This window comes from Aotus nancymaae, unplaced genomic scaffold (genome assembly GCF_030222135.1).
Source record: "Aotus nancymaae isolate 86718 unplaced genomic scaffold, 86718_ANA_hifiasm-v0.15.2.pri h1tg000030l, whole genome shotgun sequence".
In the NCBI taxonomy this organism is placed as follows: Eukaryota; Metazoa; Chordata; class Mammalia; order Primates; family Aotidae; genus Aotus; species Aotus nancymaae.
Window position 1 is genome coordinate 13,266,694 of NW_026988443.1, and position 27,236 is coordinate 13,293,929.

Genomic DNA, 27,236 nt, shown 5'->3' on the forward strand with positions numbered 1-27,236 from the left:
TGTTAAACTCCTGGGCTCAAGTGATCCTCTAGCCCTGGCCTCCCGCAGTGCTGGGATTACAGGTGTGAGCCACCATGCTCGGCCTGCAGTAGCTAGGCTGATGTGGCTGCTCAGGGCTTCGAGAACACAAAAGCAGGAGCTGCCAGGCCTCCTGATGGCTTAGGCTGGGACCTGGCACGGAATGTCACTTCTGCCAAATTCTGTAGTTAAGCATGTCATGGTGCCAGCCCAAGCTCAGGGGGAAATACATGAGGGAGGCGAGACATGAATACGGAGGCCGCATTCACCAGGGTCCACTAATTGACAGACTATAGCGACATACACAGAACTGAGCGGTGCATGAAAAATTCTAACAATGGTAATTTGGGGCTGTGGGAATAAGGGTACTTTGTGCTTTCCTATTTTTACTTTTGAAAAAAGACAGGAACTAGAGGGGAGGCTGAGACAAGGCACCCAGCTCAGCATCTGAGCAGAGCTGTCCCAGGCAGCTGTCACTGTAGGCCCCCTCGGGCCCTGGGGCATTAGGGCCTCATGGGGCCCTAACATGGGATAGGGCAGGGGAGCTGTCCCTGACTGTCAGGGCCTCGCAGGCTGGCAAGGGGCCCTTGTGCTGGGCCTGTCATTCACAACAGGCCTGATGTGAGACATCATGTCTGAGTGAGGTTACTCAGTGGCCAAGGCGTCCTGTCAAAACCAAAGAAGGTGATGTGCGTCACTCGTCGCGTAGGTCTCAACCTAGGTTCCATTCCTGAGATTCGATGCCTGTAATGCACCTTACGTGTTTTTTGTTTTGATTTTTTATTTACGTATTTATTTTTGAGATAGAGTCTTGGCCAGGAGCGGTGGCTCATGCCTGTAATCCCAGCACTATGGGAGGCTGAGGCAAGTGGATCACCTGAGGTCAGAAGTTCGAGATCAGCCTGGCCAATGTGGTGAAACCATGTCTCTACTAAAAATAAAAAAATTAGCCAGGTGTGGTGGTGGGCACCTATAAACCCAGCTACTTGGAAGGCTGGAGCAGGAGAATCGATTGAACCCGGGAGGTGGTGGTTGCAGTGGCTGAGATTGAGTCAACTGCACTTCAGCCTGGGCGACAGAGCAAGACTGGCTCAAAAAAGTAAATAAATAAAAATAAATTGTAATTTAAGTAGCCACATAGCTAATGGCTACCATACTAGATGGCATGAACTAAAAATCTATTTTGTGTTTCAGTGGCTCATAAACCTAGAAAATTGCCAGCAGCCTGGCCCCTCCTCTGTCTGCAGGGGGATTTGGAGGCCCCTGTACTCCTTGTTACAGTTACAGACAAGGCAGGAAAGATTGTGCCGCTGTCTTATGGAGCCTCAGGAAGCTCCACCTCTTCCACGTCCTTCTTTGAGGTTGCTGGGATTTCCTGGGGTGGGGGTGGTCTTGGGGTGGAGTTAGGAAAGGGGCTTTGGGTACAGAGCATCTCTCCCCGCTGCCTCTCTGCCAGCACACTGATCAAAGTGATCCCAACCTTCTGGGAATGAATCTCTGCTCCCCTATCATTAGTACAGGGATCTCAGCAATACCTTTCCATTAGTGAAACGAGTTAAATTCAAAATAAATGACTGGCTGGAAACATTATATAGGTACCTCTGCCACCGTTAAAATGGGGCATAAGAATCGAGTGAGCCCAGGCTTGTAAGAGCTTTGGGACATCTTAGTGCAGAACTCCTGCAGGACACATCCCTCGCTCCCACCCACACACTTAGGAAGGAATTCCCTCCTGGTATTGCTCTCTCACCCAATCCTACTGTCCAAGGGTATTAGTCAGTTCTCATGCTGCTAATAAGGGCATACCTAAGACTAGGTAATTCATAAAGCAAAGAGGTTTAATGGACTCACAGTTCCACATGGCTGGGGAGGCCTCACAATCATGGCGGAAGGCAAAGGAGGAGCAAAGTCACATCTTGCATGGCGGCAAGCAAGAGACAGCACGTGCAGGGGAACTCTCCTTTAAACTGTCAGACCAGCTGGGCATGGTGGCTCACACCTGTAATCCCAGCACTTTGGGAGGCCGAGGCGGGTAGATCGCCTGAGCTCAGGAGTTTCAGACCAACCTGGCCACAATGGTGAAACCCGGTCTCTACTAAAAACACAAAAAAATTACCTGGCCATAGTGGTGGGCACCTGTAATCCCAGCTACTCTGGAGGCTGAGGCAGGAGAATCGCTTGAACCTGGGAGGTGGAGGTTGCAGTGAGCTGAGATCATGCCACTGCACTCCAGCCTGGGTGACAGAGCAAGACTGTCTCAAAATAATAATAATAATAATAAAATAAATAATAAAAAAAAAAACCATCAGATCCACGAAACTTTTTCACTATCACAGGAATAGCAAGGGAAAGCCCCGCCCCCATGATTCAATTACCTCCCACCAAGTCCCTTCCACAACACAGGGGAATTATGGGAGCTACAATTCAAGATTTGGGTGGGGACACAGCTAAACCATATCATCATACATACTAAAATTGGCCATGGAAGTGCCTCAAAAGACAGTGAACATGCAGCTCCCTCGAGCTTTAGGTGCAGGTGGCATTAACCTATTTTGCATGCTCACTAATAATTTCTTTTTCTCCTCGTGGGCTGAGATTTGCTTTCATTGTAGCACACTTCCAGCAGTCAGGTGGAGGGAATGAGAACTACAGCTTTCCCTGCCTCTCAGTGCTGGGGGCTTAGGTCAGTTTCCAATACCAAGAAAAGAGGTCTCAGGCTTGGAAAGAGGCTTTAGGTTCAAGTAAACATGAGGACGGTCTTGGAGGATGGGAGGGAGCTTTGGAGAGTGACTTGAAACCCAAAGGCTAATGTATTTACGGCCTGATTTTACTGTATTTTTTTATTTTACTATATTACCTCCAAAATACCAGGATTTACACTTTAAGACTTTACAGAAGCAAGGCTGGGGGATACTGAAGTGATGAGAGAACCCACGGAGGCTCGTACTGATGTTTATTGCTGTCATGCAATAGAACAGTAGAGGCTCTTGGTGACCTTTTATACCCCTTTAACAAGGGGCTCTGTTCAATCCCTTTCCATATCCACCCCTGGTACACTGTTTTGCTTTGCTTCAGACACCATGGATACCAAGAGGCACGATTTTTCCAAGGCTCATGCTCTATCCAGATGTTCAGCGTCTTGTGGATTTACAATTTGGAGGGCGTCTATCACAGCCCAGAGGCACTCATGGTTTGCATTACAGGATCTCACACTTTCAGGTTATGGAAAAAGTATAGGGACAGCAGGGACATACTGGAATTCTGTATAAAAGGAGGAACTTAAGAGTTTGTTTGTTTGTTTGTTTTTGGTGGGAGGAGGCTGCAATCTGCAGATGTGCCTAGGTGGCAGGTGGGGGCTGGGTATGGGTTATGTTTCTTTTTTTTCCCAGCAGTGTCTGACCTCTCTATGCTCTGATGTATCATATCCACTTGCTCACTCCAACTAGGAGCCACTCTCAGATGACACAATCACCAAACAACATCAGGAGAAGGTGTTAAAATGCAGATTTCTAGGTTGGCTTTAGACAGAGAGAGAATAAGAATGTTATCTCTTGGAGTGGTGACAATTATTTTAAAAAGCTGGGTCCCAGAAATATGCATTTTAAATAGGCCAGAGCCAAGGAATCTGAATTTGCTGGATTTTCTTTCTTTCTCTCTTTCTTTTTCTTTCTTTCTTTCTTTCTTGAGTGTTGCTGTGTCACCCATGCTGGAGTGCAGTGGTGCAATCATAGCTCACTGCAGCCTCCACCTCCCAGACTCAAGTGATCCTCCCACCTCAGCCTCCCCAGTAGCTGAGCGTACAGATGCATGCCACCATGCCTGGCTACGTTTTTTATTTTCTGTAGAGATGGGGTCTGGGTATGTTGCCTGGGCTGGTCTTGAATTCCTGGCCTCAGGTGATCCTCCCGCCTTGGCCTCCTAAAGTGCTGGGATTATAGGCAGGAACCACTGTGCCTGGCTCAGCAACATAATCTGAGAATATGAATTAAAATTCAGTAGATTCATCTTCCTGTGGGAAAGGTACATTGTGTCCCCCATCAAGTCTATTCTGTTTTTTAAAGTATGTATTTATTTATTTTGAGACAGAGTCTTGCTCTGTTCCCTAGGCTAAAGTGCAGTGGTGTGATCTTGGCTCAATGCAACCTCTGCCTCTTCCATTCAAGCGATTCTCCTGCCTTAGCCTCCCAAGTAGCTAGAATAACAGGTGCCCACTATGGCCAGCTAACTTTTGTGTTTTTAGTAGAGACAGGGTTTCACCGTGTTGGCCAGGCTGGTCTCAAACTTCTGACCTCAAGTGATCTTTTTTTGCCTCCCAAAGTGCTAGAATTACAGGCATGAGCCACTGCACCCAGACTATTCAAGTCTATTTTAGATGCCTTATGAGTAGACACTGGATGTGCTCAACAGCAGGAGCCTGACCTTCTAGCAGGAAGCCCTAGACTTTATTCCAACTCTGGCCCATGTGAGCTATGCAGCCGCTGTGAGCACTTTGACTTCTGTGCTTGTCCATAGATGGGGGCAGCGCCACATATAACCTTCCAGACAGGATCCCAAGGGTGCCACATGGAATGGCTATGAAAGCATGCTGCCTTCTGAAAAGCATTGAAATGTACCACACGGGTGGCCATCTTCCTTAGAAGTCACCTGCAGTGCCAAGCCTTCCCAGGCTCCTGGGAGAACATGCATGACAGTGATCAGGAAACTGAAAAAGCTGTTTATGCTAGGAGACTGGGTGCAGGAAGAAAGGGCAACTACATTCTATTAATACATTCAGGTGCTGTCATTTCAGAAATAGGAAGTGGGACTTATCTTCCTTCATATTCTTTTTTTTTTTTTTTTTTTGTGAGATGGAGTTTCACTCTTGTTGCCCAGGCTGGAGTGCAGTGGCGTGATCTTGGCTCACTGCAACCTCCGCCTCTGAGGTTCAAGCAATTCTCCTGCCTCAGTCTTCCAAGTAGCTGGGATTAGAGATGCGCGCCACCACACCTGGCTAATTTTTTTGTATTTTAGTAGAGACGGGATTCCCCCTGTTGGCCAGGCTGATCTTGAACTCCTGACCTCAGGTGATCTGCCTGCCTCAGCCTCCCAAAGTGCTGGGAATATAGGCATGAGCCACCACGCGCAGCCCTTCATATTCTTTGGACCATGAGCTCATGAATGTACCATGAGCACGTATTACTTTTATGACTCCTTGGTTAAGCACAAATGAGCTTTTTACTGTCAGGCTCAGACCCTGATGTTCAGTTAATATGTGACCACATAGTGACTGGCCAGGCCAGCCCTCACTGCTGAGGCAGAGCTGACTCCACTGCTTGAGGCAAGGGGACGCCAACCCAAAAGAGGACAGGGATGCCATATGGGTCCCATCAGGTGCACTGGGTCCTCGTTCCACCCCATTGCTTCTAGAGGGGCTAGCCCATCCCTCTCTGGGCTTCAGTATCTTCATCAGTAAAACAAGGGGGATGGGGATGCAGATAAGGGCTCCAAGATCTTTTTCAGTGAATTTCCTGACACTTAAGACTTCTGGCTGAAGCCACTGAAGGGCTAGGGACATTAGTTTGGGGTTGTTCTCCAGGATACTTGCAATCTTCAGAAATGCCCCAGGAGGGGACTGGTGTGGTGCCGGCCAGTCTTCTAGCCTAGCTATAGAGGAAACAGTCAGCGGGCCAGGGGTAATTAAGGGCCATAGTAAATCTACCCTCCCCCAGAATAAGCCCTGTTGGGAACGGCTGTGTGCTATTCCAAGTTCATGCCAATTACCTAACACACTCTCATTTAGAGGGCAATTCCTTCTAAAACACGCCATGACTTCCAAGGAGGGGGATAATGCAATTCTGCGTGCTCCAATTAAGCTGATCTGAGATCACCCGGGCCCAATATGAGAGCGCCTCAGCCCAGCAGCGGCCTGTCATTCCCTCTTCCCTCAGCCTTACTGGAGGTTGTCGTCTTCCTGGTGAGCTGGAAAGCTGCAGGCAAGGGGCTATGCAGTCATGATGCCACTATTCACCCTGGCCTGGGGCCAGTTCAGATAAAACCTCCCATCACCCCCGGGGCCCCTTGCTTCCTCTGGGATGGGTATGCGAAGCATCTGGGAAGTCACTGCCTGCCACCCCAAAGAGGGTGGTGAGGTAATCACTAGACATGGTCTGACAAGTGCCTGGGGTGAAAGAGGCTCTGTGTGGAGGAGAGTGCCTTGCTGTGTTGCTCTGAACCCTCAGGAGCACTTCACTGATATCCTGGCACCCAGAAGAGATGAGAAGTTAACCCAGTTTTCTTGTCACCACAAAAGCATCTTTCATGCCATAATCGAGTCCAGATTGGAGGGAAGATTTCACTAGACGGTGGTCAGAGACTAGATGCTCTGTCAGTTACTGCCCAGACCCCCCACCCACAGCCATTTCAAGATTCCTACTGTAACCCAGAAAGTGAGGTAGACAGGTACACCGCCTAACGGGGAAGCTGATAAGCTAAGGACAGGGAAGCAGGACCACATTCAGTTTTGACTGGGGTTGGCCCTGCAAGAGCAGGCTGTCACCTGGGCTGAGGGGGTGTTCTGTGATGCTGACAAGTAGGGACTCAAAGGACAGGGGCAGCATCCTGCAGAAGGTGGCGCCAGGCTGCTGCTGGCAGAAGGAGAAAGGGGAAAATTCTTTTTTTTAATTTTTTTTTTATTTTTTATTTTTATAAAGACAGAGTTTCACCATGTTGGTCAGGCTGGTCTTGAACTCCCAAGCTCAGGTGATCTGCCTGCCTTGGCCTCCAAAGTGCTTGGATTACAGGCGTGAACCACCACACCCAGCCAAGGGGAAAATTCTTAATGCAACCACCGAGTTTCAGGCACTTGACAGCTGTCTTATCAGGTAGTCATGGAGCGCTCTCCCCTCCACTTCTCCACCTCTTGTAGCCCCTGCCTCTTCAGAGACTTGGCTGTGCTTCCCCACAGCACACTCTAGAGGATAGGATGTGGGAAAAGCGTGCTTCACGCCTTTTAACTTCTCAGAAGGCAGCAATGGTAATGACAAATCCCAGAACTTGATGTTTTCACCTCTAACCAAAGTGAAAATGACAGGTGCCCACAATTCCAGTCTGTGCAATAACAGCAAACCCAGGGGGAGTGACTGCGAGAGGGCACAGAATCTGGAATAGCCTTTTGCTCTTGCATTAACTTTGAAATTTTTATTACAAAAATATCTCCTCCACCCAATTTTTTTTTTTGAGATGGAGTCTTGCTCTGTTGCCCAGGCTGGAGTGCAGTGGCACGGTCTTGGCTCACTACAATCTCCGCCTCTCAGGTTCAAGCAATTCTCCTGCCTCAACCTCTCGAGTAGCTGGGATTACAGAAGCACACCACCACACCTGGCTACTTTTTTATATTTGATAGAGACGGGGTTTCACCATGTTGGACAGGCTGGTCTCGAACTCCTGCCCTCAAGTGATCCACCCACCCCTCAGCCTCCCAAAATGTTGGGATCACAGGCGTGAGCCACTGCGCCCGGCCAAAAATGTTTTTTTTTTTTTAATAGAAGAAAACTGATTTTAAACTGATTTTAAAAAAGTCATTCTGCCCAGGTGTAATCACTACACTAGTTGTGTATCCTTCAAGATACAGGAGTACCACATGTGCTCTTCTCTGCCCTCAAATTGCTTTCCCCTCAGAAATGTTGCATGTGGTAGAGTTGCATCACATAAAGTGTGTAAGTTTTGCAAATTCATCTGTGCCTAACAACACAAAAAAAAGGCCGGGCGTGGTGGCTCACACCTGTAATCCCAGCACTTTGGGAGGCCAAGGTGAGTTAATCACCTAAAGTCGGGCGTTTGAGACCAGCCTGACCAATATGGACAAATGCCGTCTCTACTAAAAATACAAATTAGCCGGGAATAGTGGCACAATGCCTGTAATCCCAGCTACTCGGGAGGCTGAGGCAGGAGAATTGCTTGAACCCAGGAGGCAGAGGTTGCAGTGAGCTGAGATCATGCCATTGCACTCCAGCCTGGGTGACAGAGCAAGGCTCTGTCTCAAAAAAGGAAAAAAAAAAAGGCAATAGTGCCAGTATCATTCCACTAAACAGGCATCTGCCCAGAATAAGTGCAGTGGGAAAAGTGGTATAAGGTTCCAGTTCCCTTGCACAATTCCAGCGTTTAAAGAAACATTTTCCTTTAAGTCCCTACACGTGAGGCCAGTACTTCAGCTGGAACTCAAATAGGGAAATGGTGATCTGCTCCAATGATACAAGATGTGCTGATTACTGCACCTAAGGTGTTCAGGTGCAATTTACACTATGTCATTCTGTCTTAAGCTCAACCTAGGACCCAATCCCTAGCAAAATGATTCCACTGGTCATATGCTACTTTTTTCCCATGTAGTTTGTCTTCAGAGTTGTTCTGAGCCAGTTCATACAGGTGACCCTTGAACAACTCAGAGGTTAGAGGCACCGACCTCATTATGCAAAGATCTATGTATGACTTTTGACTCTCCCAAAGTTTAACTACTATAGCCTCCTGCTGACTGGAGGCCTTGCTGATAATATAAGCAGCTATTTAACACATACTTTGTACAAATTACATATTCTATTTTGTATTCTCACAATAAGGTAGGCTAGAGAAAAGAAAATGTTATTAAGAAAATCTTAAGGAAGGGCTGAGCTCGGTGGCTCATGTTTGTAACCCCAGCACTTTGGGAGGCTGAGGCAGGTGGATCATGAGGTCAGGAGTTCGAGACCAGCCTGGCCAACACGGTGAAATGCTGTCTCTACTAAAAATACAAAAATTAGCTGGGCGTACTGGCAGGCACCTGTAATCCCAGCTACTCGGGAGGCTGAGGCAGAAGAATCGCTTGAAACCGGAAGGCAGAGGTTGCAGTGAGCGAAGATCGTGCCACTGCACTCCAGACTGGGCAAAAGAACAAAACTCCATCTCAAAAAAAAAGGAAAAATCATAAGGAAGAGAAAATATATTTACCACTCATTAAGCGGATCATCATAAAGGTCTTCATCATTCTTGTCTTCACACTGACAAGGAGGGGAGGAGGAGGAGGTGGAGGGAGAGGAGGAGGGACTGGTTTTGTTGTCTCAAGGGTAGCAGAGGTGGAAGAAGATCCTCATATAAATGGACCCGCATGGTTTAAACCTATGTTGTTCAAGGGTCAACTACATAATATGTCTCATTCTTTAAATACTTAATACAAGATATTTCACAGCATGAAATATAAGAGGTTCAATGGAAATAGTTCTCTTTTCATATCACAAAGGAAATAGAAATGTCACCATTAAAAAAGAAAAACTAGGAACAAATTTACAAACCAGGAATATATCATTTTATTCATTTCCAGATTATGAATATTACACACCATATATATATATTTAGATAATATATAAAACACAGAATAAACTGCAGGAAGAAATATTGGTCTGGAATTCCTTCCGGGACATCTTTAATTCTGTGAGTTCAGGGTACAGGTTATCTGCCCCTACACTGGGGCAGGCGGCAGAATAAGCTCCAGCATTCCCACGACACTCACAGGACTGCTTACCCTCACAGGACTGCACTTACAATGCAGTGACAGAGTCACGGCACGTTCACCGGTGTCCACGACAAGGAACATCAAGTATAAATAACAGAACTACAGCAGAGTGAACTAAGATAAATATGTTTTTCATCGTCCTCCAGATAGTTTCCTTTTTAAAAGAAGAGTCACATCCAGGGTCTATCCCTGGAGTCACAATTCCAGTTATTGCTGAAGGGAAAAAACAGAAAAGAAGCATCAGTTTAAGTTACTAGAAAATAGATGGAGTCACAGGCCTTCTGCCTCTGGCGACACTTGAGTGGACAGTGGCTGTGGAGAATGGACATACATCTGCAGCAGCCAGGCAGGCGCCCACCATTGTGTTAGCAGGGATCTATCAGCTGATAATACTTTCAGGCTGATTAACAGTTAAGATGGGGGCAGGCACAGTAGCTCACACCCGTAATCCCCAGCACTTTGGGAGGCTGGTAGCAGGGGGAATCATTTGAGGTTAGGAATTTGAAATCAGCCTGGCCAACAGTGAAACCCTATCTCTACAAAAAATACAAAAATTAGTTGGGCATGGTGGTGGGTGCCTGTAATCCTGGCTACTTGGGAGGTTGAAGCAGGAGAATCACTTGAACCCAGGAGCCAGAGGTTGCAATAAGCTAAGAATGTGCCACTGCACTCCAGCCTGGGTAAAACGGCAAGAGTCCATCTCAAAAAAAAAAGGAGTTAAGATGGAAGACATTTTCTGGGAGCTGGAAGCAGCAGGAAGCACCTCAGGAGGGCAGGCTCACCATGGAGAGGGGAGACAGCAGTAACAGAATATTTCATAGGATAATTCCTGATTCAGTGCTGATGCTGGAAGGAGATGTAAGATCTTGCAATATAAAGGCACTCCCAAGTGTCAACCCAGAGAGGCTCTGCAGCTGAATTCTTAGACCAGAGGCCTTTCCAGGAACACAGCTCCCCTCACTCACTGGTGGGCCTTCCCCTGGGGAAGACTGGCTTACCTTTGCCTTGTTCTGAACTGGGAGATACAGTTTGAACTCTGCCGGCAGTTCGTCTTCTGAGTAGAGTCTGTCTGAGAAGTAAACCCGTCGGATGCGACAGTTTGCATGGATCTGTGAAGGCAATGCTTCTTTTGAGAGGCTGTGACCGTTCTCCCTCTTTTCCTGAATCTTTTAGAGGCCCTCTTCTAGGGCTGGAAAAGCTTCATCTCTGGCATCTCCTTGACTTTTCTTAGCGGTGGATTTTTGTCAAAAGGAGGGTCTTACTTGCTGCATTCACCTCTATGCCTGAGCTGACTCCTGAATATTTCCTGGACCTTTGTGAGGGCAAAGCTCACTGGATAGGGACTTGGGAACTGAAGCCAGAATCCCACACTGTTCTGCTACATGGGCCACGAGCCAGTATTAGACACAGTATGCCCTATCCCCGGTCTGGGCTCTCTCTGGAAAAGGAGCAGTACCTGCACCCTTAGGGTCTCGATGTAATTGGTGCCGTATGCTCGCCGTGTGAAGTCTAATAAGTTGAACTGAATTTGGTTCCAGCCGTCATCCAGCCGCATGGGCATGGTGCAGATGAAGGGTTTGACCCGGGTGGTGCTCTGGTAGTTACTTGCCCGAAAGCGACGACGCACATTCTTGTCATCTAGTACCTGTGAAACAGAGACGAAGCGTCATACTAGCTCTGTCTTACAAGAAGCACATGACTTTGTTCAGACAACGACCTGAATTCCCACAGCTTGCTTTCCCAAGGCTGAGACTTAGAGGAAAATAAACAGACCAGACACAGGTCACACACTGCATGCAGATGGCCCGGAAGTAGCAAGTTTATCTTGTTTGTTACCAAGACAACAACAACAGCTGCTTATGACATACATATGACATAGTCGGCAGGCTCTCATAGATTTCATAAACGTTCTTCCTTTTGAAAAATCAGAAATACTAAAACAGAGAACAGTAACCCGGTATTAAATAATCACTTCCTAAATGGATACCATGCTAACTCTGATGCTTTGAAATCTCTAGATTTTCTAGGTGCTTACTGTTTCTTTAAAAACCTGGCATTAAATTTTGATACAAAATTTACATCACAGCAAGGACTGCATAGGTCTTACAGTAGAAGCAGAAAAGAATACACGCAAAAGGATAAAGATACTTTTGTAGGGTCACTTTTCCCTGTAAGTTCAAAGGCTATCTCTTTGGTATAGCCAAGACTGGACACATTCATGTGCACATACTTACCTGCACTTCGAAGGTAAAATACTTCTTCAGGTTTTTGATAATCATGACAAGGAAAGGGAGTTTAATTCCCAGTGTCTTCTTGGGGTCTGCAGGACACGTGATATATGTGGTGCTGTAGAGAGAGGAAACACCAATAAACACACTCTTTGTCTTTCTTCCTCTGTGGTATGCACAATAACAACACACGGTCCAAGAGGATACACTGGAAAGCAGATCTAGAAGATTCAGACACATCACCCACTGAATCCCGCAGCCCTTAAGTCAGTGGATGCTTTAACAAACGCTGGACCCAGAAACAAAAGACTAGACAGCAGCAGTAAAATAGCTGAAAAACAAAGCCAGAGAGTGGATCTTAGAAGCTCCTCCAATGAGAGAAGACCTCAATTCTGGTCTATGAGAGCCATCAAATGATAGAAAACCAAAACTGAGAACTCTATGGCACTGAAAACCACACTGGCCACCCACTGGATGAGCTGTACAACACTGCTCCCTCCCGACCCCAACACATACTTTTGGTTAATAATAATATAGCTAATACTTACATCCTGTTTACTATGTGCTAAGCTTGGTTTTAAGTGTTTTACATATATTCACTTATTTACTCCTCGCAATAACCCTATAAGGAAAATGTACTATTATTCTGCCCATTGTACAGATGAGTATGCTAAGGTCTAGGGGATTCAGTAACTTGCCCAAGGTAAGCTATAAGCAGCAGAGCTGGACTCACATCCGGCACTCTGACTCCGCAGTCTGTGCTATTAACCTTTATGACATACTGCCTCTCTAGCATCCAATGTCTCTGGGAGAAGAGAGGTGGCAACCTACCTGACATTTGTCCCTTCAATCTCTAGCACCAGGGACTGGATGTCATTATCAGTGATTCTTTTGATGTGGCCATTCCGCACCTACAAGAAAGAAAATTAGATTAGTACTGAAATATCTGACAAGGCTGAACAGGACCACTGAAAGAAAACCACAGTAGCCCAAGAGGCGTACATAGAAATTTGTGACACAGTACACTGAAGCTTGTATGTAAGTAAGCCATGCTATTACCTCTAGACAGGGTCACATCAACCACCATGGGTATCCCAGGTAATCCATAAATCAGGGGAAATTTCTCCCCAAATATATCAACTCAATTTAGATTCAGCTAACATCTACTGAGTGCCTATTATGCACCAGGAATATTCACATGCATTCCCTTCTCACTTAAGCCTCACAACAGTAAAAACAAGGCAGGTGACACTATTTCCATTTTACAAATGTGGACGTTGGCACCCTGGAACTGCAAATGCCAAACCCTAAGTTGGAGACTCAGGACTTAGCAGGCTTTCCACTGCCTCATACTGCCTCGTAGATTTCTTTTTTCTTTTTTGAGACTGAGTCTCGCTCTGTCGCCCAGGCTGGAATGCAGTGACACGATCTCGGCTTACTGCAACCTCCACCTCCTGGGTTCAAGCGATCCTCCTGCCTCAGCCTCCCTAGTAGCTGAGATTACAGGCGCCCAATAACACGCCTGGCTAACTTTTGCTTTTTTTTTTTTTTTAGTAGAGACGGGGTTTCGCCATGTTGGGCAGGCTGGTCTCAAATTCCTGACTTCAGGTGATCTGCCTGCTTCAGCCTCCCAAAGTGCTGCGATTACAGGCGTAAGTCACTGCGCCTGGCTAATTTTTGTATTTTTTTAGTAGAGATGGGGTTTCACCATGTTGAGGCTGGTCTCAAACTCCTGACCTCAAGTGATCCGCCCGCCTCAGCCTCCCAAAGTACTGGGGTTACAGGTATAAGCCACCACACCCTGCCACTGCCTCGTAGATTTCTTTGTCTGGAAAAGCCAAGGAAAAACTCAGTGTCACTGAGGAGGGCAGCAACAAAAATGAAAGCATTCCTCCCCTGGAGTTACTCCTGCTTCATGCTTCCTATCTGCTTTTCCCTAATTGTCTACTTTTTAAAGCAGGAATTCAATTCCCATCTGTGCCACACACAGACGCCTTCTTTAGCATTTTTAGCCCACACTGACCTCTCTTTTCTCTGATTTGTTTTTCTGGCTCATGTTGTCTAGACGACATAATTTAGCACTTCATCCTACATTGTTTTTGTATTGTTTGCCGCATATGTAGGAGGTAGATGATGGGGAGGAATCAATATTCAATACACACTCCTCCTCTCAAAATATTTAGGAAAGAACAATTATCTTCAAGCATTAAACTCTTAAACAACTAAGATAGACAGAGCTGAGATGTGCAAGGGCACTTTCAAAACAGGGCTGGGGCCAGGCACAGGGGCTCATGCCTGTAATCCCCCAGCATTTGAGGAGGCTGAGGCAGGAGGACAGCTTGAGCTAAGGAGTCTGAGACCAGCTTTGGCAACATAGTAAGATATTGTTTCTATAAAAAAAAATTAGCCAGATGTGGTGGCATGTGCCTGTAGTGTGCCTATAGTCCCAACTACTTGGGAGGCTAAGGTGGGAGGATCACTTGAGCCCAGGAGTTCCAGGCTGCAGTGAGACATGACTGTGGAACCGCACTCCAGCCTAGATGACCTAGGTGACAGAGCAAGACCCTATCTCAAAAACAAAACAAAACAAAAAAACAAAAAAACAGGGCTGACGCTGGGCATGTTGGTTCATGCCTGTAATCCCAGCACTTTGGGAGGCTAAGGCAAGACGATTGCTTCAGTTCAGGAGTTCAAGACCAGCCTGGACAACATGGTGAAAGGCCATCCCTACAAAAATTTAGCCACATGTGGTGGCACACGCCTGTAGTCCCAGCTCCTCAAGAGGCTGAGGTGGGAGAATAGCCTGAGCCTGGGAGGTCAAGACTGCAGTGAGCTGTGATTACGCCACTGCACTCAAGCCTGGGCGACAGAGTGAGACCCTGTCTCAAAAATGAACAAACAAACAAACAAAAAACAGGGCTGGACTATTAGGACTGAATGGAATAACATATGAAAAAGATCGACCAGGTTTAGAACAGAAGACATCAGAAAGACAAACATACGGCTTTTTTAGGTACTGTGGAAAGGGCTGTTAGGCTGCCATAATCAATGACTCAATCACACTGACTAAAGCTCCCCTTGTTCACTCATCAGCCTTCTGATTACAATTTGGCTGTTAGACTTGCATATGAGGAGAAATCAGTGTTGAGTCTGGTAGTTTTATTTTTCAACATAAATTATTAATAATATGTTTCTGTTTTTAGACGTTAGTCTCTGTGAGCTCTGTCACTGTGAGTCTGATTCACTCACGGTCTGCCTGGTGTTCTACAGGTGACATCTGATGTCACTGCCCATCCTTTTCACAACTGCAACCACATCTTCTTGTCTCCTTAAGAAAGAATAAGCTCAAGCAAGAGCAAGGACAGTTATGAAGCATCATTTCTATCTTCGACAATGCTTAGCACTGTGCTAGGCATAAACTAAGCGTTCAAATATTTGTTGACTTCTGGAATCTGTCACCCTAAGAGTTGGCACATATTAATAGGTTCAAGGAGGGTTTTAAAAATTCTTGGATAACACATCCACCATGGACTATTATAGGAAGCCAGAGATGCTGGGGCATATTACAAAGCCCACGGGGCCGCCAGCATGAAGAATGCTTCCCACAAATGGGTGCCCATTGTCAGACACAGAATGCTGGGCTAGACGGGACCCCAATCCCTGCCAATGGAGCATTTCTTAGGCTCTCAAGACACAAAACGTCACACTGAAATGCTTCTCAAACAAAGCTGGCAATGTTCAATGCCCTCCTGCTTTGAATGCTGGGCCTCCTTCCAAGGAGATTAAGAGCACAAAGCCTTCGGTCTGTGCAGAACACGCCAACACTGCCCACCTCGTTCACTATCTAAATGTTCCCAACCTAAGTGGCAATATTCCTCCTATATTTTCTGTGGAAAACCAGGCAGACTTGGTGAGGAAGAAATTAATCAAGAAATCATTTCCAACTAATGGAAGCAGCCCTACTGATAAGAGCTGGCAGTATTCGACAAGATGCAAACACTACTTTTATAACATACCACTAATTATTCTCAATAACATAATCATTCTTTTTTTTTTTTGAGACAGAGTCTCGCTCTGTCGCCCAAGCTGGAGTGCAGTGGCGCCATCTCAGCTCACTGTAACCTCCAACTCCCGGATTCAAGCAATTCTCCTGTCTCAGCCTCCTGAATAGTTTGGGACTACAGGCTTGTGCCGCCACACCTGGCTAATTTTTGTATTTTTACTAGAAATGGGGTTTCACCATGTTGGCCAGGCTGGTCTTGAATTCCTGACCTTGTGATCCACCCACCTCGGCCTCCCAAAGTGCTGGGATTACAGGCGTGAGCCACCACACCCAGCCAACCATTGTTTAAAAAGAGACAAACTGCAAAGATCAAATAGACAGTAAAAGTGACAGGATTAAGAAGTAACTTGGGCCTGAAAACTGCTATTGCTAAAAAGCAACATGTTGCTATTTATCCAACCTTGTTTAAAGCATGCCCTCAAACCTTATATCCCTCAAGGTCTCTCCAGCCAGAGTCAATAAGAGGCTCTCCCTCAGTTCCAGAAAGGCCAGCCAGATCTCACAGGGAGAAAATGTTAAGGAATCTGCCTTCTGCCCATCTCAAAGTTTATGACTTCCCTGGAACTCCAGCAAATATGACCCATTCAGGTCTTTATAGAAGAAAGCAAAGCCGTACCCTGCATGTAGAAGCCAATGCAAACGGAAAGCCAGATAAACTAGGATTCCTACGCTTCTCTCTGTAGGCAAGTTAACTTCTAGTTGGATTTTCAATAATCTACTAAAGAGATTTATTTTTCTCCCAGTGTAACTAGATAACGAACACACTCACAAATTTAAATTTTACAAAGTGAATGAATGTATTTCACCAAACAAGGGAACTCGGAGGGGTCAAGGCAACTTTTTTGAAGGAATGTCCATCAGTCTCTCTAGAGTTTGAACCTGGCTGGTGGTAAGATAAACTGAACAGAGCTTTTCCCCAAGAGAATGAACAAGAGAATGAACAAGAGAATGTTCAACCCCCAAATAAGAAAAACACAAGTATCCCCATATGACAAGCCTCCAGAGGTTTGAAATCAAATTAAGCAGATTTGTTAGTGAATTATGATTTTTCTCCTTTATCAAGTTTAAAGGGCTGCAAATACAAACTTACTGGAAAACAGTAGGGTGGAGGTGGTAAGGGTGGTTAATCAGATCTGTGCATTAGAGGGAAGAGAATTTCCCAAAGCCTATTCTCTAGGTTCTAAAACTAGGATCAAAGGGGAGAGGGGACAGGCAATTCGGGGCAAAGCCTCCCCACCACCCTGGCAATCTAGCTGCCACTGCCTATTATAAAGGTCTTCCAGGAAAGCAACTCCCTCCTGAAACCGGCTTCTGACAACAGGATGCAGCAAGATACAATTATCAGAAAGTATCAACTTCCTTTCCTTAGCTCCTTCCAGTTCAGAGGTCACTGAGCAGGCCTGGCTTTGGGATGAAGATGAAATGAACTGTTCAGCATTTACTGCTCATGGTGGAAGCAGGTTTTATTAATATGTTCTGTCCCTCTCTAGATCACAAAGAGCCGATTGTTTGTGATTTGTTAATTCTTTTTCATTCATGACACATTCCCACTATCAAAGTGTGGCCTATGAGTGCTTTAGTCCTCAAAAAAAAAAAAAAAAATCTAAAGCCAATATTGTTTTGTTTCATTAATTTCCCCTCCCCTGCCCATGAGCTGGAGGTGCTCAAGGAGCTTCAGAACCCAGTTATTAGACATTACAGCATATGATTCTCAGCCTCTGCAGACAACACAAGGGGACCTAAGCCTCAGGCCAGTCTTACAATCATTCCTCCCAGGTTTTCCATGGTTGCTAGGGCAACTAATAAAGAACACTGATTCCTCTCCCTCCCCTCAAAGTAAGCCTCAGGGAGCCAAGCTCAAGGAAAAAAAATACTATGACTGCGATAGGGAGGGAGCCGGCGGATGCTATATATTTCCATGATTGCTTTAAAAATAACACAAGTTGTATTCATTCCCTCCCCCCACTTTCATTTTTCTGGTCCCACCCACTCACCCTGGCAGGCAGCTGAACCCTCAGCCATCTGGCATCCTAGCTTTTATGACACATGCTCTGATTTACATTAAGCCATTAGAGCTGTCCACTTCAGCAGGAAAGTTCCTGCACTGGGTTAGGGGCTGGGTTCCGAGTCAGAAATTAGGCAGAGGGAGACCCCTGTGGGGAGAACTGGGCATAGCTCTGACTCAGACTCAAAGCCTGGGCCTCCCAGGCTCCCAAGGGTCAAAGGCTTCATTGCTCCCTTTGCTGTACTTGGCAGGGGCTATCCAGACAGCAGACAAGCAACTCTGGGCATACACCAACAATCCCTAAGTTAGTGTAAGGACGTTTATGTCCATAGCTAAGAAAAGGCAAGTGTAATTAAAACCCATGCCTTCGGATGGGCGTGGTGGTTCATGACTGTAATCCCAGCACTTTGGGAGGCCGAGGCGGGCAGATCACCTGAGAGCAGGAGTTTGAGACCAGCTTGGGCAACATGCTGAAACCCCATCTCTACTAAAAATACAAAAAAAAAAGTAGCTAGGTGTGGTGGCAAGCTACTCAGGAGGCTGAGGCAGGAGAATCACTTGCACCCGGGAGGAGGTTGCAGTGAGCCGAGATTGCGCCACTGCACTCCAGCTTGGGCGACAGAGTGAGACTCCATCTCAAAAAACAAAACAAGACTAACAAACAAAATGCTTTCATTCAATTACAGTAAAACCTGACTCAGAATAATGAAGAATGTTGTCCTAGCGTCCAACTGACCCTAGGAAAAGCCAGAAAAAACGTTTTACCATCTTTATGTTCAAATGCACTCAATTCTACTACTGAAAACAGCACCAATTTAATATATATCAACAAGGTGTGCTAACTAAAAGCTAGGATGTAGGAATTTTTTTTCTGATGAGGGACTTTATTTTAAAAATTAGAACAGGAAATGAGAATCTAATACTATCCAGCAACAACAACAAAAGATTCTGGTCTAATATTTAGTCTGGTAGTAGGGGAGAAACAGCAGCAGCTGAGAGAAAGACAAGCTGACAGGAAAGACAGACAAAGGTGCTTTTGTGAATTCATCCAATCTCATCTCACGTACTTTTAGGATACTACCTTTTATTTTTTGAGATGGAGTTTTGCTCTTGTTGCCCAGAGTCGAGTGCAATGGCACGATCCCAGCTCGCCACAACCTCTGCCTCCTGGGTTCAAGTGATTCTCCTGCCTCAGCCTCCCGAGTAGCTGGGATTACAGGTATGTGCCACCACACTCAGCTAATTTTTGTATTTTTAGCAGAGAAGGGGTTTCTCCATCTTAGTAAGGCTGGTCTTGAACTCCCGAGCTCAGGTGATCTGCCCACCTCAGCCTCCTAAAATACTGGGGTTACAGGAGTGAGCCACCGGGCCAGGCCAGGATACTACCATTACTACCATTAAGACTGAAAATTATACCATGTTTTACACAAGTATAAGTGGGAATAGAACCTCCTGGTATTTTCCTTAAAACCAGAAGTAATGTTTACATTAAACATAAGCGTCTTTTTTTTTTCTTTGAGACAGAGTCTCGCTCTGTTGCCCAAGGTGTAGTGCAGTGGTGCAATCTCGGCTCACTGCAACGTCTGCCTCTTGGGTTCAAGCGATTCTTCTGCCTCAGCCTCCCGAGTAGCTGGGACTACAGGCGCACACCACCACGCCCACCTAATTTTTGTATTTTGGTAGAGATGACGTTTCACCATATTGGCCAGGCTGGTCTCAAACTCCTGACCTCGTGATCCTCCTGCCTTGGCCTCCCAAAGTGCTGGGATTACAGGCGTGAGCTATCGTGTCTGGCCAAGAGTCTTTTAATAAATACAAAATTTGCTGATCCCAAATGTCAAGGTAACATTAAAGAAATCCCTAATTTCTTCTAAGCTGTTGATTTAGAAACTTAAAAAAGCCTCTATCAGTAAACTGTATATAGCCAGGAATACAGACCTTAAGAAGCTAATAATTTCAAGTGTGATAAGAAGTAAATTAGCCTGGAGAGTCATGGAAGGTCACTCAGAAATGCCTTTGAACTGTGACTAGAGGCTAATGAAAAAAGGGAGTGAAGCTTGGGGTGGTGGTGAGGGGAACTGCCCAGAAGAGGGACCAGGAAGTGCAAAAGCTTGAAGGTGAGAGAACAGGACCTCTTTCAATTCAGTAGGAGACTACTGCTAAAAGGAGGAACCGGGTGAGGTGAGCTGTGCCTGGGGAACGAGTGAAGCAGGAGGAGTGAACACTTGAGCCTAGAAGCATGGCTTATGTGGATTCTAAAAGCTAGGATGTAGGAATTTTTTTTTTTTGAAGAGGGACTTTATTTAGAGCCACAGGAAGAGCTTAGGACTGGGCAAGCCATGGTGCAACAACTAAATTCTTCTCATTTCAGAAGTCTGGTTTTATTGTACTTCCTATTCCTAGACATCTGGATGCTGGGCTCAGTTCAAACATCTTATTTTAGTTTTGAGCAAATTCCTCAGTCTCTGCTAATTTAATACTATATGTCATTGCTTATAAAGTACTAACTACAGTCATGCGTTGCTTAATGACGGGGTTACATTCTGAGAAATGTCTCAGGCAATTTCATGGCTATGTGAATATGAGAGTGTACTTATACACATTTAGACAGTACAACATACTCCACACTTGGGCTATATGGTATAGCCTATTGCCCCTAGGCTACAAATCTGTACAGCATGCTACTGTACTGAAAACTCTAGGCAACTGTAACATAATGGAAGTATTTGTGTGTCTAAACATAGAAAAGGTACAGTAAGTACTGAATAAACAATAAAAAGCGATACACCTTGGCCAGGCACAGTGGCTTATGCCTGTAATCCCATCACTTCAGGAGGCCGAGGCGGGTGGATCACCTGAGGTTAGGAGTTGGAGACCAGCCTGACCAACATAGAGAAACCCTGTCTCTACTAAAAATACAAAATTAGCCAGGCATGGTGGCACATGCCTGTAATCCCAGCTACTCGGGAGGCTGAGGCAGGAGAATCACTTGAACCCAGGAGGCAGAGGTTGCCATGAGCCGAGATCACGCCATTATACTTCAGCTACTCAGAAGGCTGAAGCAGGGGAATCACTTGATCCTGGGAGGCAGAGGTTGCGGTGAGCTGAGATCGCGCCACTGCATTCCAGCCTGGGCGACAGAACAAGATTCCGTCTCAAAAAAAAAAAAAAAATCCTTCTATATATCCTTAGCCCATAAGCTTTTTCCTTTTTTTTTTTTTAATTTTAAATTTTTAACTTCTTTGTTAAAAACTAAGACACAAATACACATAAGCCTAGTCCCACACAAGGTCAGGATCATTAACGTCAATCACAGTCTCCACCTCCACACGCTGTCCCACTGGAGGGTCTGCAGGAGAAATAACACACATGGCGCTGTCATCTCCTATGACAACACTGCATTCTTCTGAAGTATCTCCTGAAGGACCTGACTGAGGCTATTTTACAGTTAACTTTTGTTGTTGTTGTAAGTAGGAGTACATTGTAAAATTATGATAAGGCCAGGCACGGGAGCTCACGCCTGTAATTACAGCACTTTGGGAGGCTGAGGCAGGAGGACTGCTTAAGCCTAGGAATTCAAGACCAGCCTGGACAACATGGAGAAACCCTGTCTCTACAAAAATATAAAAATTAGCCAGGTGTGGTGCTGAGAGTCTGTAGTCCCAGCTACTTGGGAGGCTGAGGTGGGAGGATCACTTGAGCCCAGGAGATTGAGACTGCAGTGAGCCATGATCACACTATTGCATTCCAGTCTGGGCAACAGCAAGACCCTGTCTCAAAAAAATAAAAAATAAAATGCAGGCCAGGTGCAGTGGCTCACGCCTGTAATTCCAACACTTTGGGAGGCAGAGATTGGTGGACCACGAGATCAGGAGATTGAGATCATCCTGGCTAACACAGTGAAATCCTATCTCTACTAAAAATACAAAAATGTAGCTGGGTGTGGTGGCACACGCCTGTAGTCCCAGCCACTCAGGAGGCTGAGGCAGAAGAATCGCTTGAACTTGGGAGGCGGAGGCTCTGGTGAGCTGAGATAGCGCCAGTGCACTCCAGCCTGAGCGACAGAGTGAGACTCTGTCTCGAAAAATAAATAAAATAATGATAAAGAATAAATACATAAGCCAGTAACACAGGCATTTATCATCAAGTGTTAGGCACCGTACATTACTGTATATGCTATACTTTTACATGACTGCCAGTGCAGTAGGTTGGTTTACACCTACTCACAAACACGAGTAAAGAATTTGATTTAACGAACAACGATTATGTCACTAAGCGACAGGAATTTTTCAGCTCCATGGTAATCTTACGGCACCACTGTCAAGTATAAGGTCTGTCGTTGACTGAAATGCCATCATGTGGTGCATGACTGCATATGCCATAACTCTGTTGCTAAGGACTTAATTTATATACAGCTTCATTTAATCTTCAAAACTGTAAGAAGTAGATGAGAAAACGGAGTGGTTAAGGACATGGCTAAGGTCACACAACTGGAACACAGCACAGTCAGGATGCAGATCCAAGGTGTCTGACTACACCCTAGCACTGAGGTTTTAAGGTAAGATACCGTTCTTCTGCTTAAGGAAGCTGCAGTTCAGTGGACAATCTACAATAGAAAACTGCCATGCTACAGCACACACTTATACTGACACTTTGTTACAATTCAATTGTGGCTTAACTCATGTTCCCAATGAAAATAATGTTTAAGTTGAGATCTGAAGGATGAGATGGAGGGGAGGGACTGTGAACTTCAGAGCATCAAATAAATTGCAGGTTTTACAAACACTAATGAGTAAGCCATCCTCACAAAAGGGAAACTTGCAAATTCACTGATACTATGAATACAGCATTCACTTCTCATATTCACACAGACACAGAGCCTAAAAGAAGTCAAACCAAATTTCTCAAAATTCATCGTAGAAACCGAACAGAAATTCTCTCTATATTTACTCAGGAAGGAAAACAGTAACAGTAATGCTGTGTGAAATAAAAACTATAAATAGGCACCACAGTCAATATACATTTACTGGCAAAAGTCAGGGTCGTGTCTAGATAAATGTAGACAGCCCTCACCTCCCCACAAACTCTGTTCTTATTACAACTTTGCCTTAGATCCTGGGAGCAGGAAAAATGTTTTCTCTATCTTCTCAGGTCTTCACAAAGCCTGTCACTCAGCTATCGTTCAATAAATCTTTGATAAGTACATCAATTCCCAGTATTCCCCTTACTGGATTGGATTTCCAGCACTTTCTGAGGACTTAGAGCTGAGAAAAAGCATACGCAACAAAGCTGAGGGATATGGCCCCAAACTTTCCCTTTTCTTCTCTTTCCTTCCCTTGCCACAAGAGGGAAAAAAACCTTAATCCTAAACATTTTTCAATTAAGTCTAAATAACAAGAGTTAGAAACACATGATAAACTTTTACCATTGTGAAGATTTTGCTTGAAATGAGTGTTCTGAAGGTTTTGCCAAAACATCTGTTTAATTTACTCCAAGTAATCCTGCCAATCAATTTAACAATGTTTTCCCACGTGTTTAAGTCATTAGGGTACCATCCGACCTCTAGTGGCATTGTTAAGGGAAACAGTGCACCATGGTTACTTTGCTTTTCTATTTTTGAGTAAACATGTTGACTAGTCAAAAAGCCGCATTTGAAAAATAAAACAGCATACAAGATTAAGCCCAGAAGGGTTAAAATGGAAAACTGACACAAGTTTCTTTTTTTTGAGACAGAGTTTCGCTCTTGTTACCCAGGCTGGAGTGCAAAATGGTGCGATCTCAGCTCACCGCAACCTCTGCCTCCTGGGTTCAAGCGATTCTCCTGCCTTAGCCTCCCGAGTAGCTGGGACTATAGGCTACGCCACCATGCCCAGCTAATTTTTGTATTTTTAGTAGAGACGGGGTTTCACCATGTTGACCAGGATGGTCTTGATCTCTTGATCTCGTGATCCACCTGCCTCGGTCTCCCAAAGTGCTGGGATTATAGGCATGAGCCACTGCGCCCGGCCCACAATTTCATAACAGAAATTCTGAGGTCTCCCTACTACTGGAATTCTTTCAGCTTTATTTATTTATTTATTTATTTCTGAGACAGATTCTCACTCTGTTGCCCAGGCTGGAGTGCAGTGGGGCAATCTTGGCTCACTGCAACCTCCACCTCCCAGGTTCAAGCAATTCTTCTGCCTCAGCCTCCTGAGTAGCTGGGATTACAGACACGTGCCACCACACCAGGCTAATTTTTGTATTTTTAGTAGAGATGGGGTTTCACTATGTTGATCAGGCTGGTCTGGTACTCCTGACCTCATTATCTGCCCACCTCAGCCTCCCAAAGTCCTGGGATTACAGGCATGAGCCACTGCTTCCGGCTTCTTTCAGCTTTAGTAAGTTCTCTGATCCGCTCTGAAAACCCCTCCTCCTAGGTCAAGTCCCATTCTCTATTTCAATTGCCTTATATTGACACTTTGTTACAATTCAATTTCCAAGTTTCACTGACACAGGGGGCCCCTCTCTCCTCATGCCTTCTGACAGCCCATAACTGAGTCAAGTGATGGCTGGGAAACCAATCTCCTAACAAAGTTCCCAGGCACCCTGGGTTCTCTTTGTACAGATGCAATTTACAGTTTACAATGCTGTATTCCATTGTGAAAAAAAAAAAACCATGAAACTAAAAACCTCAGTAATGCAGCGACATTAAGGAACTGCTTTCCTATACTCTGGTACTAGCTCTAGCTTGTAGACAGAATCATCTGAAAGAGAAGAGATGGGTAGATTTTACATACACAACGGCGCAATGTCATTATATTCAGATCTTTCAACTATCTTGCGAAAGTAACACTATGAACACACCATCCTCAAATCTGCCCTCAGAACGAAGGGTTCCCCCTAGTGTGACAGGCAGAAAGCTGCCCATGTTCTCTCCCAACTTTATGTGGCCCAAAGTTCTCATCTGTGGATAAGGGAATACAGAGAGTTCCAAGATAAAATCCAAAATTCTCCAACTCTCCCCATTCTCCCAGAATATCCCCTAAATTGCACATTGGAATGCCTCCCGTAACTTATAATCAAGAAATAGTACAGCTGATTGCCTGGGAATTTGCATTTAGAACAAAATACCAAAGAAATAAAATGCAGATCAACTCATAGACAGCTAGATCTTCACATCTGTAAAAAGTAGACAGAGTCATCATCTCCTGGGGCCAAAGAAAGTATCATCTAGTGGATTCCTGAATGAAGATGAGGCTCGTACTTGGCTCTGAGTTTCTTAATCCAAACAAGACTTTGACTGACAGCATTCTGAAGTTTTCCTGATGGAGAAATCAGGCACGAGGGCATAGTACAGGCAAGTCACAGTGAGTGTGGAGCAGGTGCCAAGGGCCACTGAATTCTGACTTATTTGGGATCAGTGGGAGGAAGGGAGCAAATGAATAAAATCCAAACATCACTGGCTTAGCCGGAGCCTTCCTGGCTGGCTGCGCCTTTTTAAGGGTGCCTGCCTGAAAAAAGGCTCTGTGTCTAGTGCCCAGCACCGTGCCTGGCACAAAACAGGATATCAGTAAATATTTGTGGAATCCAAGTCCTTTCATATTTGTGAATAGCAAGTCCTTTCGTCTGTACGTCCCCAGAGCTCCCTCACATAAGTTTGTACGTTTCATGCTGGGAGATGGGCACCATCAACCCCATTATATTGATGAGGAAACAGTGGCTCAAAGAATGGACTGACCAAGTCAAGTCAGGAGCCAGGGTCGCGGCCCTAACCACACCACAGCTTCAGGACACTTAGCTCCCAGCCACGCCCACCTCCTCCGCTGCTTACACGAAGCCCCACCTCGCGCCCCGGTCCCGCCAGGCTGGGGACAAGGCACAACAGCGTCCTCTCGGCCTCTCCCAGGCCCCAATTCGACACAATCATTCCCCGTCCCCAACCCCTGGACGAGGAGGGGGCGCAGCCCCTGCACCCCGTCACGCCGCCGCCCCCAGCCTGACCTTTTTGTCCCAGATTTGCAGGGGCTTGCTGCCAATGCTGTAGAGGATGGAGAGGAAGCCGCTCTGGAAGGTGTTTTTGAACATCTCGGCGGCGGCCTTCTCCTCAGCCGCCCGGGAGCCGACCTAGGCCCCGGAGTAGTTACAGGCACCGAGCGGCGAAGGCACAGCAGCGGGCCTGCCCTGGGTGGTTGAGATCCTGGCCTCCGGATCTGCAGCCACTGACGGCCGGACTCGGACGCGGGAACGCTAGGTCCACGATCTTCAGCTCCAACGCTGCGAGCTCAGAACAGAAACCACAGCAACTACCTGCCGCGCCGATCTCCCCGCCTTCAATGAAGGCGGAGGGCCGTCCGCGGCTTACGTGAATCCCTCCGCCCTTCTGAGCCTGACCCCCGGGAGCGCGGGGCCCAATCTTGTTGCAAGAACCACGGACTTCCGTTTCGTTCTGCTCGTAAGCCCCGCCTGGTCCCGCCTCCTTCTGAAAAAGATCTCAGTAGTCAAGGAACTATTTTTCTTGCCATCGTCGCAGAGATGCCTTTGAAAAAGCGGAAGGGCACGGAGGTTTGAGTCTTGTTGTTGGCCCCTGCGTGGTATCATGGGAACGTGGCGGGGCGGTGAGTGACGTGAAGGGGCGTGACGGCCAGGCCGGGAGGGGTTGCCCGCGCGGGAGAAAAGGGACTCGGCAGGTAAAGTGGCTTTGAGGAAGAGGTTTTTGCAGTTCCGCGGATGCCTAGCAAACGCTTGTCGGCCCAGTACAGGATACGGTTAAAGGGAGCTAACTGTGGTGAGCGCCTGTAATTCTGTAAAGGATGTAATGTAATACATCCCTGCCTGTAATTATTCACATTGTGGCATGCAGTCAAAGCGACACTCTGAGGAAAATGTATCGCCTTGAACACATTGATTAGAAAATAAGAAAGCCCGAACATTAGGTCGGGTGCGGTGGCTCACGCCCGAAATCCCAGCACTTTGGGGCAGGCGGATAACTTGAGTCCAGGAGTTCAGGACCAGCCTGGGCAACAAAGTGAGACCCTCCCTCTAAAAAAAAAAAATACAAAAACTAGCCGGGCGTGGTGGCGGGCGCCTGTAATCCCGACTACTTGAGGGGCTGAAGTGGGAGGATCCCTTGAGCCCGGGAGGCGGAGGCTGGAGTGAGCTGAGACCGCGCCACTGCACTCCAGTCTGGGCGACAGAGCACGACCCGGTCTCAAATAAATAAATAAATCCCGAACATTAAGATAAAGGCAGAAATTCATAAACAAAATTAAGAGAGTTGAGTTCAACCAACAGCTTATTTTTATTTTATTCTTTATTTATTTTTGTGACAGGATCTCCCTCTGTCACCTCGGCTCGAGTGCAGTGGTGCGATCATGGTGACTCACTTTAGCCTCGACCTCCCCCGCTCAGCTGATTTTCCCA

General features: G+C 46.1%; 1 protein-coding gene across 1 annotated transcript; it reads right to left on the reverse strand.

Moving 5' to 3' along the window:
* Positions 1–9,308: 9,308 nt before the first annotated feature.
* On the reverse strand, positions 9,309–26,200 carry CFAP20 (cilia and flagella associated protein 20). The gene is made up of 6 exons (XM_021665003.2): positions 25,818–26,200; positions 12,598–12,677; positions 11,773–11,884; positions 10,995–11,183; positions 10,537–10,647; positions 9,309–9,751 (listed from the first exon to the last, which is right to left on the reverse strand). Exons 1-6 carry the CDS (start codon positions 25,899–25,901, stop codon positions 9,746–9,748), a joined length of 582 nt encoding a protein of 193 aa, XP_021520678.1. The 5' UTR covers positions 25,902–26,200; the 3' UTR covers positions 9,309–9,745.
* Between the last annotated feature and the right edge of the window lie 1,036 nt (positions 26,201–27,236).